At 45.9% G+C, this 13,339-nt stretch overlaps 1 protein-coding gene across 3 annotated transcripts in view; it reads right to left on the reverse strand.

The window, feature by feature from the left end:
* Nucleotides 1–13,339, reverse strand: part of arfgef3 (ARFGEF family member 3) — a 39,598-nt gene that overhangs the window by 11,988 nt on the left and 14,271 nt on the right. For 2 of the 3 annotated variants that reach the window (XM_028423404.1, XM_028423402.1), the window contains exons 10-30: nucleotides 13,135–13,259; nucleotides 11,905–12,152; nucleotides 11,720–11,832; nucleotides 11,509–11,641; nucleotides 10,829–11,415; nucleotides 10,363–10,715; nucleotides 9,306–9,472; nucleotides 8,310–8,475; nucleotides 8,119–8,226; nucleotides 7,355–7,570; nucleotides 5,530–5,640; nucleotides 4,913–5,063; nucleotides 4,519–4,833; nucleotides 2,877–3,010; nucleotides 2,217–2,362; nucleotides 1,878–2,057; nucleotides 1,664–1,805; nucleotides 1,453–1,575; nucleotides 448–551; nucleotides 218–362; nucleotides 11–139 (exon numbers count right to left, since the gene is read on the reverse strand). In XM_028423404.1, coding sequence (XP_028279205.1) covers nucleotides 11–139; nucleotides 218–362; nucleotides 448–551; nucleotides 1,453–1,575; nucleotides 1,664–1,805; nucleotides 1,878–2,057; nucleotides 2,217–2,362; nucleotides 2,877–3,010; nucleotides 4,519–4,833; nucleotides 4,913–5,063; nucleotides 5,530–5,640; nucleotides 7,355–7,570; nucleotides 8,119–8,226; nucleotides 8,310–8,475; nucleotides 9,306–9,472; nucleotides 10,363–10,715; nucleotides 10,829–11,415; nucleotides 11,509–11,641; nucleotides 11,720–11,832; nucleotides 11,905–12,152; nucleotides 13,135–13,259 — 3,896 coding nt within the window. The remainder of the gene's footprint in view (nucleotides 1–10; nucleotides 140–217; nucleotides 363–447; nucleotides 552–1,452; nucleotides 1,576–1,663; nucleotides 1,806–1,877; nucleotides 2,058–2,216; nucleotides 2,363–2,876; nucleotides 3,011–4,518; nucleotides 4,834–4,912; nucleotides 5,064–5,529; nucleotides 5,641–7,354; nucleotides 7,571–8,118; nucleotides 8,227–8,309; nucleotides 8,476–9,305; nucleotides 9,473–10,362; nucleotides 10,716–10,828; nucleotides 11,416–11,508; nucleotides 11,642–11,719; nucleotides 11,833–11,904; nucleotides 12,153–13,134; nucleotides 13,260–13,339) is intronic. The other variant, XM_028423405.1, reaches the window with a different exon arrangement.

Here is a 13,339-nt window from a genome sequence, read left to right on the forward strand (position 1 = left end):
GTGCCTTTACCTGGCACAGTGGTGACCTCTCTGAGCAGAGTGAAGAGCAGCTCCAGGGTTGGAGGCTGGTGCTGTCGAGGGCAGTTGGACACTGCTGCCGTGAGCTGCTCCAATAACAAAATCCACACCTGGATCAACCCTGCAGCACAGATTAGACATTAAAGCTGTGTTTAAGAGAACGTTCATGAAAATACAAAGAGGAGCAAAGCATCTTCACCCGTGTCATCATCAAACTCCTGGAGAACACATTCCACCCCGTCCTCACTGCTGATCGAACGTTCCTGCGATCTCATAGGCAAGCTGGCAAGCCGTGCCCCCAGAAACACTGGCTTGGACGGCATCTTGTAGATCTTGGCGAGCAGCTGTCAATGAATTGAAATAAGACTTCATTAGGAGGGAAAGGGGAACAAATATCTGCAGAACAACCACAGTAGGAGGAGGTGGTACCTGCGAACATTTGCGGAGGTAGTCGAGAGCAGGCAGGCAGAGGTCAGTGGAGCTGTAACCTGAAACATGGACACAGTCTCCAATCTCCTTATAGTCCACCTCTCCTGCACAGTCAGACATTTACATAGAAAATAATTAAGATACACGAAACGGAACAAAAAAACCCACCAGAACCAAACAGGAACATTCTTTGTATAAGATCTATGATTTTACACCGTCATGTTCAAATGTTAGTACCCCCCTTGTGAGCTGCAGCAGGTGCTGCTGATCATCAGTCCGTGATGAACCGATCATCAGCAGGTGTACAGACCTCTATAAAAACTGACGTTTTGGCAGTTTGCTGCTCTGGAGCATTGACATGGAAGCAGGACTGAGGTTCACTGAACTGCATCTGAACAAAGAACAACACTGGTGGAACAATGTCCTATGGACACATGAGACCAAAGTGGAGGTGTTTGGTCTTAATGTTCACCACCATGTCTGCTGGAAACCAAACACAGAAACACCTCATACACACTGTCAAGCACGGTGGTGGAGGACTGATGGTTTGGACTTGTTTTACAGACACAGGACCTGGACACCTTGCAGTCATTGAGTGGACCATGAACTCCTCTGTATACCAGAGTGTTCTAGAGACTAATGTGAGTCCATCTGTCTGACAGTTAAAGAAGGTTCCTGTTCGATTCTGGGGCCTTTCTGTGTGGAGTTCTCCATGTGCCTGCGTGGGTTTTCTCCAGCTTCACATTCTAAAGACGTGCTTGATGGGTCAATTGGTGACTCCTAGGTGTGAGTGTGAGTGTGAATGGTGGTTTGCCTGTATGTTGCCCCTGTGATGGACTGGTGATCTGTCCAAATATAACTGTGGAGAGCATTAGACTTCAAATGTGACTTAAATACAAACTGTGTATGGTTATGATGAAACACTAGTTTACTGCCTGATCCTAGAAAACAATGAAATCCTTGAAAGCCGTGACAGTTTATTAAAAAGAAGCCAGTGAGGAATACCTAATCCTTTAACAAACTTCATGAGGCACATGATGTAGTCAGTTGCAGCGTTAGCAAAAACTTGGATGTTGTCAGTGTTGATGAAAGCCTCGAAGACGTCGAACACTGGTGCCTGGGACTTCCCTAAAAGGAAACAGATCACAAACGGGTGGCTTTATGACCATAAACTCCACAGTGTGTTTTCCTGTGGGACAAGGCTTGTCATATCTACCCATAGAGTATTCTCCCAGCAGGTAGTCTTTGGTGTCAGTCTTGCTACTGTGGACGGTCCTCAGAGCGCTAAAAAGAGGCCTCCATCCTGACAAGATCTGTGGAGAGCACATCTCTACCAGCTCTCCTATTGAGGTTATCACCTGTAGGCAGAGAAGCGTCTTCAAACATCTGGTGTGTTGGTAAAATGAACCGATGTCCTTTTCTAACCGTACCTGGTCCTGTACGTCCTCATCACACAGCTCCAGCTGCATGATGTGCTCGAAAGGCCTGAACAGGGCCTCGTTGAAGTGAAAGTGCGGAAGCTCCGCCCAGCTCGTCAGCACCTCTGTGAGAACATCATGGATAAAGGAAACGGCCTTCTGGGATACGTGGCGCTCTTTGTGACATGCAGCCTACAGGGGACACAGAAAGCTTTGTGTTTGCAGCGCATCATCCACGTATGCACTGTGCCAGACGTCAGATATCCTGACCAATCACAGTGATACATTACAGAACCGGTCAATTTGTCTGCAGCAATATGGCTGACATTAAAAGAATTGTCCATCCCCTACCTCCACCAGGTGAGGCGCCACCACACTCCAGGCCCTCATCATGTGGAGCAGAGGTCGGTTCTTGTTCCTGACGATGCGCAGCATGGCCTCACCGAGACGGAAAAGATGCAGAGTGCTGCGCCGGTCCAGGGTCGACTTCGCCTCTCCTACAGGTGGAAGAGTAGAGTTTCATTTACTGTCTTTATGTTATTCATTGATGATAATATTTAGCATCCGTATTGGAACTAAAATCCTCATGTAACTTCTTTAAAACCAGAAACTGCTTTACGACTGAAGGTTAGGAGGAGAGTGTCCTCAGAGATGTGTACTTTAGTTAAGAAGATTGTGGGGACATAAATCTGTGTTATAGTCATATTGTAGGCCAAGAGAGGATTCCCATAGAACAGTCAATGTTTTAAGGCCGCTTGTATCTATGGTTATGATCAGGGGACTATAATATCTGTAGCTCCGGCGGTCCACTGACTCAGGGTGGTGCTGGCTGTATGCTGATGTGTCCTTGGGGAAGACACTTAAAGCTGTGTGTGTGTGCTTGTGTGTGAAAGGTTAAATGTAAAGCAGTGTAAACCATGTGATGGGTAAGGTTAGGGTAAAGGGCTGGGGATGCATGATGGATCATACATGTCCTCACAAAGACAGCTAGAAACGGTAGTGTGTGTATACCTGGCATTGCCAGTGAATAGTCTCCAGTCTCTGTGACAGAGTCAAACAGCTGAGACTGGGAAGCTTTCCTCAGCTGCTGCAGGAAACCGACCAGACCCACCAGATTCAGTTTGGTGGCTGCTTCTTCAAACAACCTGAAACACATGAACACATGTTCTTGTTTCAGTATATTCATGTGATCTGTGACACTGAACTCCAAAAGCCACCTGAAAGCAGTTCAAAATATTTAAATAAAATACATACACCTGACTTTGAACCTTCAGATGTTCTTCAAAGCAACAATAATACATCATATACACAAATGTGTTTGTGAGAGTTCAGAGGTAGGAGCCTAGTAAGTTGAAGTGAGACCAGATCATGTGGTTATTTAAACAGCAGGAACAGAGGAGCAGTTCCATGCTGAAACGCAGTGCTGTTGCCCTTAAGAGGAGTGTTTCTGGGACACCCCCGTACAGTATTACTATGCTTTGGCACCATCAGCTTGTAAATGTGTTCAGTCCATCTGGTCCAAAAGATCAGAGAGAACTTTTTTAAATTCGCTCCTAAATGCAGCCTAGATAAGTGGTTACATAAGAGATGATCCTTAGACACACACTCGATGTTTAATGCAGCTGCGTGAGCTTGAGATTTTAACATGCACGTCCTTCTGGCATTACACATATCTGGATTCACATAAACCAACAACCTGGACCTGGACCTAAAGTCGGAGCCACACACACACACACACACACACAGACACACACACACACACAGACACACACGCATGCACGCGCGCACACACACAGACACACACGCATGTGCGCACACACACAGACACACAGACACACAGACACACACACACACACACACACACACTCACACTCACACTCACACACACTCACACTCACACTCACACTCACACTCACACTCACACACACACTCACACTCACACACACACACACACACACACACACACACACACACACACACACACACACACACACACACACAACACACGCACAAACGCAACACACAGACACACTGCTGCCACCATTGTGGCTGTAAATATCGTAGATCACAGCAGTTACAACCTCCTGTTGATCACGAAATGTTCTACATTGTAGAATCTTTAAAGTAGTAGTTCCATGAGGTCGTCGCCTGGAATGGTTTGAAATGAACAGGTGTTCTGTGTCATGAGTTAATCTGTTGAATTTGTCCTTCTGAATGTGACACCAGTTCAGAGGTAGGGTTGGTACAGTTCAGAGAGAGTTGTCCTGTTCAACCTGTTCAAATCCATATTGTGGCAAGAACCACTCAACTAAGTAAGAGAAACAGTCCATCCTAATTTTGAGAAATGAAGATCAGATCAGAGAACTCTGAATGTGTCCTCAGGTGCAGTCATGAAAAAAGTGGCTCTCATGAGGACAACCCCAGGAGAGAAAGACCAAGAGAGACCTCTGCTGCAGAGGATCAGTTCATTAGAGTCCCCAGCATCAGAAACCACAAATGAACAGCCCCTCAGATCAGAGTACACATGCAGTCAGTGTTATACTGTTCTTTACAGTACTGTATCATGTAGAAAACACCATTACATAGCAGAGTAGTCCTAAACTTCTGACTGTTACCCTGTTTTAAGGTATGAAGATGAAGGTCTCATTTCTACCTGTCCGCCTGTGTCGACAGCGTACACACAGCCTTGGCGGCGTAGGTTCCGGTCATCAGGCTACCGCTCTTCAGGTCCAGGCCTCGGCTGCCTCTGTTGGTCTCCTTCAGCAGCTCCTGGATGGACAGTGGCTGGATGACCGGCTGGGTCAGGCTTAGCTCGGCCGCCTCAGGACTGGGCTCGCAGCTCAGCTCCAGCCCCAGGTCAACGCCGGCCGTCTGCTGGCTCTGCTGAGTGATGGTGGTCAGAGAGGAGGGCTGTGTGGACCCATCACTGAAGTGTGTGTGCTCCAGTGTGCTGATGTACTCTGTCACCCTGAGAGAGAGGACAATCTCTGATAAAATCCACAGATTCTCTATGATATAAGGCAGTACGTATGCTCGCAGGTGTGTACCTGAACACATGTGGCCAGCAGTCGTGATTGTGGCTACCCATCTCCAGTCCCACATTCAAGATGGCATCCATACACAACACATGAGCTGTGTGGAGGCGGACTCCCTGAGGACGACTGATCTGCTCCAGGCGCTGTTCAACACGCTGCTTCACTGCAGTCAGATTACATTACACTGAAGATATGTTTGAAATGAACGTAGAAAGTTACATTTAAGCTAAATTCTAATATTAATATAGCTTTAGCAGAGGCTGTACAAAAGTTTGTACAAACCTGTAGTTCCTGACTGCTGTCACTAGGGGTAACTAAAGGTCCATTTTTGACAGCAATACTTAATTTATTATGTGACAAAGCATGGCATTCGCCTTCTATGTATATTTATTTATTTATCTTATTTTTTTATATGTATTAATTTATTTATTCTAGGATTTATAGATTTTTTTTTTATATATTTGGATTTTAAAATGTCATAAAATGACCTATGACAAAATGTCATAGGTTCAACATTTTGGGTACTGAATAATGCTGTAGGTCTGTCACATTTATATAAATTATTTCATTTTTACGTTTATTTTATTACACATGTTTTTGGTAGCATCGGCCTTAAATAGGCCTCTCACCTTGTGTGATGGCATCCCCCGGCTCACTGACCTCCCTCTCCTCCTTCTCTTCCTGCACACAGGAGGCTGCAGCCATCTGGGCTAAAGCTGAGGCACAGTTGGCAGCCACACCTGATACACACAGACACACACACAGACCCACACACAGACACAGACACACACACACACACACACAGACACACACACACACACAAGACACACACACGGTATCAGCACCACTGTGGGTTTCATTCATTTTTACATCCTAAGCATCATCACTACACACTGAAAATGTTGTCTCTCAGTGTTCACCTCAAAAGCTTTGATAAACAGGATATTAACAGGTTTATGTTGTTTGTGGAACTTTGTGTGTGGTCCTCTCTCACAGTTAATGTGTTTGTTCAGAACTGATCAGGCCTTCTGTGCTCATGTACAGTTCGGTTCTTTTACTTTCTTTTACTAAAGAAATCATCTGTCAGTGTGTACTGATCACTTAGAATTAGACAAATGCAACCTCAACATAAAGAAAGAGGAAGGAACAGTTTGTATTACTATAATTACTATAATACTGAGTACCACAGTTCAAGAGCTAGTAGATCCACCTTCTGTCTTTGGTTTCATTTTGATGAATCAATAATAAAGTGAAAAGTCTGAGGTCGTATTGTTCTAGTAATAAAACCCACTTCAATCAGATGACTTTTCCTAAATGTTGGCAATTCTCCACACAGCACTTATTTAGAGGACAGTTCACCGAATGTCAGCTCATACTTCTTGTGATTGTATCTGTGACTTGATAATCTCCCAAAACATAGCTAGCATCGATTCTGATCATCGAGTCTAACAGCCAGTCCTCCATGTTGATCTCAACCCACCCCTGTGTAGTGACCAGTGAAATGAGGTAGTGGTACATATTCATATCAAAAGCTGAACAAGCAGGTTTCTTGACTATGACAAAATAATACCTCAACGTAAAAAGTATTTCTCTGACAGGTGCAGAGTAATACAGATGTCAATCAACCCCAGACTGAGCACAATTCTGAATGACAATCAGCCAGAGCAATCAGACACACCTGCTGACAGAGTGTGGAAGTTAAATGACTGGTCTGATGAAAACACCTGACAATCATCTGCTTCCATCTGAGTTTGAAATCTGGTGTGATTAATTGCTTCTGTGGACACTGGACAGGTGTCTTTTATACAGGTAAGGAGCTGAGGCCGATGTCAGCTCCTTACCTGTAGAAAACACAGCTGGGAGCCAGGAATCTTGCTGATGAAAGGTCGGGTAGGAGGTTTCCTTCTGATGCACTTTGTGTTAAATTAGTGTAACTTCTCTTTACAATCCGATAGCAACTGATTAGTTCGGCAGTTTCGCTTAAACCGAAAGAATATGAATCATCTGAAGCTATAAAACACTAAAGTATTGCTGTTGTCACTCTCGTTCCTGCTCTGTGCACCAGAGAGGTACGTGCATGATGGCCGAAGTCACAGACCGCAGCTCGTCTTCAGGTGATGTGTCCATGTGATTGGAGGCGTGGCTTCAGGGTGAGCTCCGAGAGAAAGGGGCGTGAGTTTACTTTGAAATCTGGCTGACTCTCACTGAGTTTTAAAATCTCCTACCCTACCTTTAATAATGTTTTTTATTATTTGATTATAAGTGCTTCTAATGTCACACCGTACATCTCTCTAATTCCATGTACACTAGAATCTGTTCCAGCTCCTGGGCTGATGTTCACAGTCTGAACCTGACCTTTGACCTCACCGTGTGGAAGCGGGCGGGCAAACATACGATTTCCCACAGGGGTGAGCCACGCAGCTCATTTTTCTTATTAACAGACGTTCCACCCACCCAGGGCGCAGCTCAGCGCAGCAGCTTTGCGCAGGCCATCCAGACTCAGACAGATGGTGTCTCTCTCCCTCTGGCTCTGTTCTTTGACGCCCTCAGCTCCCAGGATGAAGGCCAGGCCCTTGGAGCTGCCAGCCATGCGACCTGTCAGCGGCGCAGACAGCACGTCCATCAGGTTCTTCCACACGCCGGTGAGGATGAAGCGTGAGAACACAGCGCCTGAAGCACACAGAGAAAAGAAGATGGCTTATAGAGCAGCTGTTTCACACTGCCAGCCGGCGTTTACACAGCAAGGGGTCGGAGTAATTCATGGAGCTGATATTTTACACAAACACAGAAAAAAAAGCCCAGATGTCATCTGGTGTGACTCAGAGGCTGTTAACATGGCAGTACTGGCCAATCCGTAGTCCTGCAGGGGGACAGAAAGGGCGCAGCTGGCCTCTGTGTCTGTAGCCATCAACCTCTTTTCAACCCTCCTCTTCTTTGTGTTTTATTTTTTCAGTGCACTGACACAATGATGTGACTCATCTACACTTTCATTTTTAAACTTCTGCTTCATACCGTGTTCCCTGCGACACTATTTACTGTCAGCTCCACAAGAGGATGTACTGTGCAGCCAGGTTAGATACTTTCAATTAAAACCTGCAATAAAAACATCATTTCTGGTTGAGGAGAAAAAAAATAAGTCAATGCCAGAAAGTTGAAACAGTTTAACTCAATGAGTTAAACTGTCCGTTACGTCTCGGAGGTTAAATCATGCTACTGACCTGCCATCACCATGTCACTGCTAGCCTTGTCGCAGCTGAGAGGTAATTGGTTGGACACTCTCCTGATCAACTGACCTCCAATCGCACTGCTGCCCAGCCCATCAATGTCTGGAAAAAGATGGAAAGAAGTGGTCAAAAATGTAGGAACATGTGTGGAATTTAGCATAGGATAAAAACAGCAGTGTGTGTACCTGTTAGCATGGTGATTAGAGGCAATGACTGGTCTTCCAGAGAGCCCCGGTACCCGGCCTCAGCCAGCAGGTTGCGCTCGAGCACCTGGTGGTAAAGCTCCTCGATCCAGGCCTGAGAAAGAACCACGAGGACCCCGCTGCTCTGGATCAGACGCACAAACTCCTTCTGCAAGACAAAACACATCAGCTCCAATACAGTCAGGTTCATAAATACAACGCTAAGCTCTGTACACATCCACCCTGAACGTCAGATGTGAGATATGTCGACTTTCTGCTCTAGTTCGAGGGAATTCAAACCATTGTCACACACGTTTGGGTGGGTTATATGTAGTGGCTAAAAATTAAGAATGTGTTGGTCCAGTGATACCTGTGGCTGAGGCCATGTCAACATGTGACTGTATCTACACACTAAGTTTAAGGCTGACTGTACGCCTTACTAAACAGAAAGGTCTTAAGTCTGGTCTTAAAGGAGGAGGCGGTGCCTGCCTCTCGGACCCAGATTGGTAACTGGTTCCAGTCTTGAAGTAACAAAAGCATGGGTGAGCTTTTCAGCATCACTCAGAGAGGATGCTCCTGATCTTAGCTTACTGCGGAGGTGGTAGAGATCTGTGTAATATGAGAGATAACCGACATGTCACAGTCGTACTGGAGGCCAGAGTAGTGGTGTCCAGAGAGAGATCACAGGAACATACAATATGTGCACAATATAATTTCAGTATGAGGTTTGAGCTCCAATAGCTCATATACCCACAAAATACAGCCACCCAACAATGGGTTATGTGGACATGTGCAAAGGTTCAGAAAAATGTAAACATAATGTTGTAAACTGTTGTTTCAGTAGGAGCGTGGGAGCAGTCCCCATGCTTTGCTTCAGTTCTCTCTGAAGTTGTGCTTTAGTTTTGCTGGAGGCAGCTGCAGCAAAGAACTATTTAAGAATATTTAAACACTACTGGGAGACTCCCGTCCCCGTAACCTTACAGAGGAAGGGACACTCACCAGGCTGAGAACGGGTGTGAGTGCTCGTCGTCTGTAGTAGTCACAGCAGCAGAGTTTCAGATTGAGCAGCAGAGCGTAGTATGACACCAGATAGAGACCGTCTGCGTTCATCAGAGACTGGCAGCTCAGAGTGTCTCCGGCCTCAAAACCTGGGGAGTGGATTCCACCTGAGAAGACAAGTGTCAATGACAGACCCTCAAAGTGACATCCCCTGAAAACATAAAGTATGAATATTATATATAGGCCTGAAAACATGAGGGGGAAAGCCAGAGAAAAAGGACATGTGAAAGGTGTAGAGGTGAGAGGAGGCAGTAATCTGTCAGCTGAGCCAGGGGTTGAAATGAAACAAACTCTGGGTTTAATCAATAAATCAGTTATGTGTATCATTTGAGTCATCGTTTGCTCTGCTGCTGTTCGAGCTCTCAGGAGTCTCTGGTTTTAAAGGATTACAGATCATACCTTGAAGGCAAAAGGCTTTGTAAAACATTTTCAGCTTTGAAACAGTGAAGTAGCATATTCAAGATACATGAACACTACCGCTCAAAAGTCTGGGGTCACAGGACAGTTATGTGGTTTTTGATCAGCATAACAGTTCAGCTGTGCTAACATAGGTTCACAGGAGTTTTCTAATCATCAGTTAGCCTTTTTACCACGATTAGCTAACACAATGTAGCATTAGAACACAGTGATGGCTGCTCTGTACCTTTGTATATATTCCATTAAAACCAGCCTTTTAACTAGAAGAGTCCTTTACCCCATTAACATGTCTAGACTGTAGTCTGATTACTTGTTGTCTTCATTGAAAATATTTTTTTCTTTAAATAAACACATTTCCAAGTGACCCCAAACCTTTGAATGTTGCTCTAATGAGCAAATCTTTGTTGAGCCATTCTAATGGTTGCTGTCTCTGACAATCCCTGCAGTGCACAGTATTTACACAGGAAGAGGCAGCTACACTCCTCCCTCAGCAAATACTTTGTGTTGGTTTAGCAAACACTTCACACAGCAAACTCCCCCAACCACCACCACCCCCTCACTGTGGCGCTCCCTTTCTCACCAGCTTGTAGTCCGGAACAAAAGGTGGAGGAGAAGTTCTGCAATGACAGGTCCACCTCCGCAGCAGAGGCCAATCCCAGTAGCCGCGGCAGCAGCGCAGCCAGCGACTGGACAAACAGTCTGGCGCTCTGCTGGTCGGCTTCCTGGTTACGGAGCAGCTTGAGGGACAGGGCGGCGGTGCGCAGGGAGCGGTGACCCGGGCAGTCTCGAGGTGTCTGCTGCTCCTCGTCGGCCAGCGACACGTTGTCGGAACCGATGTCTGATACGTCGGAGCGCCCCGAGTCTTTCTCCGCAGCCATGGAATACTGGTCACATGAGTCAAACTCTGTCCGTGACAAGTCCTGCTCTTCCATACTGGTGGAGTCAGGATTATTGGTTCATTATCATTTGAAAGAGATGGGCATATTTTTAAATGTTACATGTAACAAACAACAGATTCTACTCAGGTTTTATACAAAGATATGTACCTGAAGTTGCTCTCACTGTATCGTGACCCTCCCCCATGGTGGGACCTGGCTCTGGATTCCACAGACAGGAAGTTGGTGATGTCGGGGTAGACAAGGGCATGACTCCTCTGCACCACATCGGGAGGAACAGCGCCTCCTCTCTCTCCATCTCCTCCTCTTTCTTTAACTACTCTTCCTCCAACCTCTGTCATTTCAACCCCACCCCCGCCCTCCTCCCTTTGGCCTCCTTGCTCCGGCTCACACCGGGTCTGCTCCTGACCTCCACAGGATGATGGCGAGGGGAGGTGTGCGTCGGTCCCACACTCCTCTGGAGTGGTGTGACCCAGACCCAGGCCGAGTTCACCAACCTCCAAGTCCAGGGTGGTTTGGCCCGTTTCAGTGGTGATGCTGATGCTGATGTCAGGGCTGCGCTCGGTGGGGCCTGTGGTGGCCATGTTAGACGAAGAAGAGCTGGGGTCCCATGGAGGCTGCTCTGAGGACAGGATATGTCTCTGCCACCTGAAGTCAGCCTCATTGATCTCCATGGACTCTCGAGTGGACTCTGTTCCGTCTTTCAGATCATCTAGTCGCCTGAGGAGAAGCCGAGCCTAGAGCACACAACCACCATATTGCAGGTTTATCCATCTTCTTCTAGATTTCCTGTGATGTTTTCCAGTGAACGAACTCTGTTAGCTGCTCACCTGATCAGACTGGATGCCCCGACCCTGTGACAGTTCATCCAGTGCACTGAGTAGAGCACACGCACAGGAGACGGAGGAGTAACATGCCTCGATGCCTCCCTTCATACACGCCTCTGTCATTCCGTCCATCACTCTGCCAAAGGAAACATTCATATTTTAACATATTGACATGTTTACAACAACAGGTAAAGCAGAAAAAAGGGTCACAAACAGTTTTAGAAGATCCAGATGGGACTTCCTCTTTGAGAAGGAACGCTTCCTGGTTTCAGGCTCAGCTATGCAGGGACCGGCTAGGTCATACAGCCGCTGCGGACTCCCCAGAATCTATAGCATACATACACATCAGTGTGCATAGTCATGATACAGAAAACTGCTTCTGTGAGAAACAATACGCACCTCCTTCATGATGCGGATGGCCTCAGTGCGATGCTGAGGAGGCGGGTACAGCAGGATCCGATGGTAGAGCGACTGCAGCACGGGTTTCATGGATTCCACACAGCTCACCAGACGCACCAGCTCTGCTGCAATGTAACACACCGTCCGCACTACTGGTGCGATCCTGGCTGGGGCGCTAGAGGAGCAACCGGACCCTCTGCCTTGATCGGATACCCCGCCACTGCTGGAATCTGCCTCCTGGTGGAATCCTGGGAGAACACAAAAACAAAAAAAAAAAAATCAGTACCTCACAGAGAGCACTACTAAATTTCAGCTGATGGTACCTTATGACAGGTCCTAATAGCTGCATACGTTTACATGGTAAACACCTTCCCAAAGGCATAATACATCATAATAAATATAGTAAATCAATTTCCAAAGGTGGGAAGTTTTGAATATTAGTTAGGTGCAATAGCATAGTTTAAACAGTATGGATACTAGCACTTATTAGCCTTTATTTTTTAAATGTGTATAAACACAGAGGCATTGCTAAGTAGTTCCTGTTTCCATAGTATTACTTAGGTGAGCTGCAGCAGGTGCTGCTGATGATCAGTCCTTGATGGATTGATCATCAGCAGGTGTACAGACCTCTGTAACAACAGATGTTTTGACAGTTTGGACCATTCAGGTGTGTGTTAGCACCATGACAAGAGAGGAAGACATAAACTATGGTGTTAGAGAAGCAGCTGCTGCACATCAGTCTGAAAGACTTCTAAAACCATTGGTACCTGACATGCTAATGTTAGTTGCCATTAGCATGCTGCTGGTATCTAGTTATTAAATATATGAATGTTTTACCTGAAGTGATGATAATCAGGGTTAGTATTATACGTCACATCCAATTATATGTCAAACGCATTAGAGGACTGTACTCTGTCTATGACATCCAGCATGGAATGAAGCTAAACAGCCATTTGTTGAAAGGAACTGGAACACTGTTCATTTGAAGTAATAATTGCAGTTGCTGGTGATTCCTGGCTCCATAGCAGAGGCTCAGCTTTAGTCTATAAATAGTCCATGGAGAAAACACTAAATAACTTTTAGTCTGAGTTCATTTTAGTATTTACTTTCTAATCAATGTATGTCCTTTCTAGACCGGTACTTATCTGTAATGTCATATAATAATAAAGTCAACTTTTATCATAATAATGGTAGTTTTAGTTAGAAAACTCGTTCCACCTCTGCATTTACCTAGGCTGAGTCTGTCTGAGAGACGATCTCGGTCTGACGTCCCCATATATCCGTGGTGAGACGTGATGGTTTTGTCATTGACAGGATTTCCCATGATCGCCACCAGAGACGGACACAGCTGCTTCCTGTGAGGAGGAGTATAACTGAGTTTTAGGATTGTTGATACATTTACAAACTGTAAATCAGCTCATTCCAACAATAAAGT

This window comes from Parambassis ranga, chromosome 15 (assembly GCF_900634625.1).
Source record: "Parambassis ranga chromosome 15, fParRan2.1, whole genome shotgun sequence".
Classification (NCBI taxonomy): domain Eukaryota; kingdom Metazoa; phylum Chordata; class Actinopteri; family Ambassidae; genus Parambassis; species Parambassis ranga.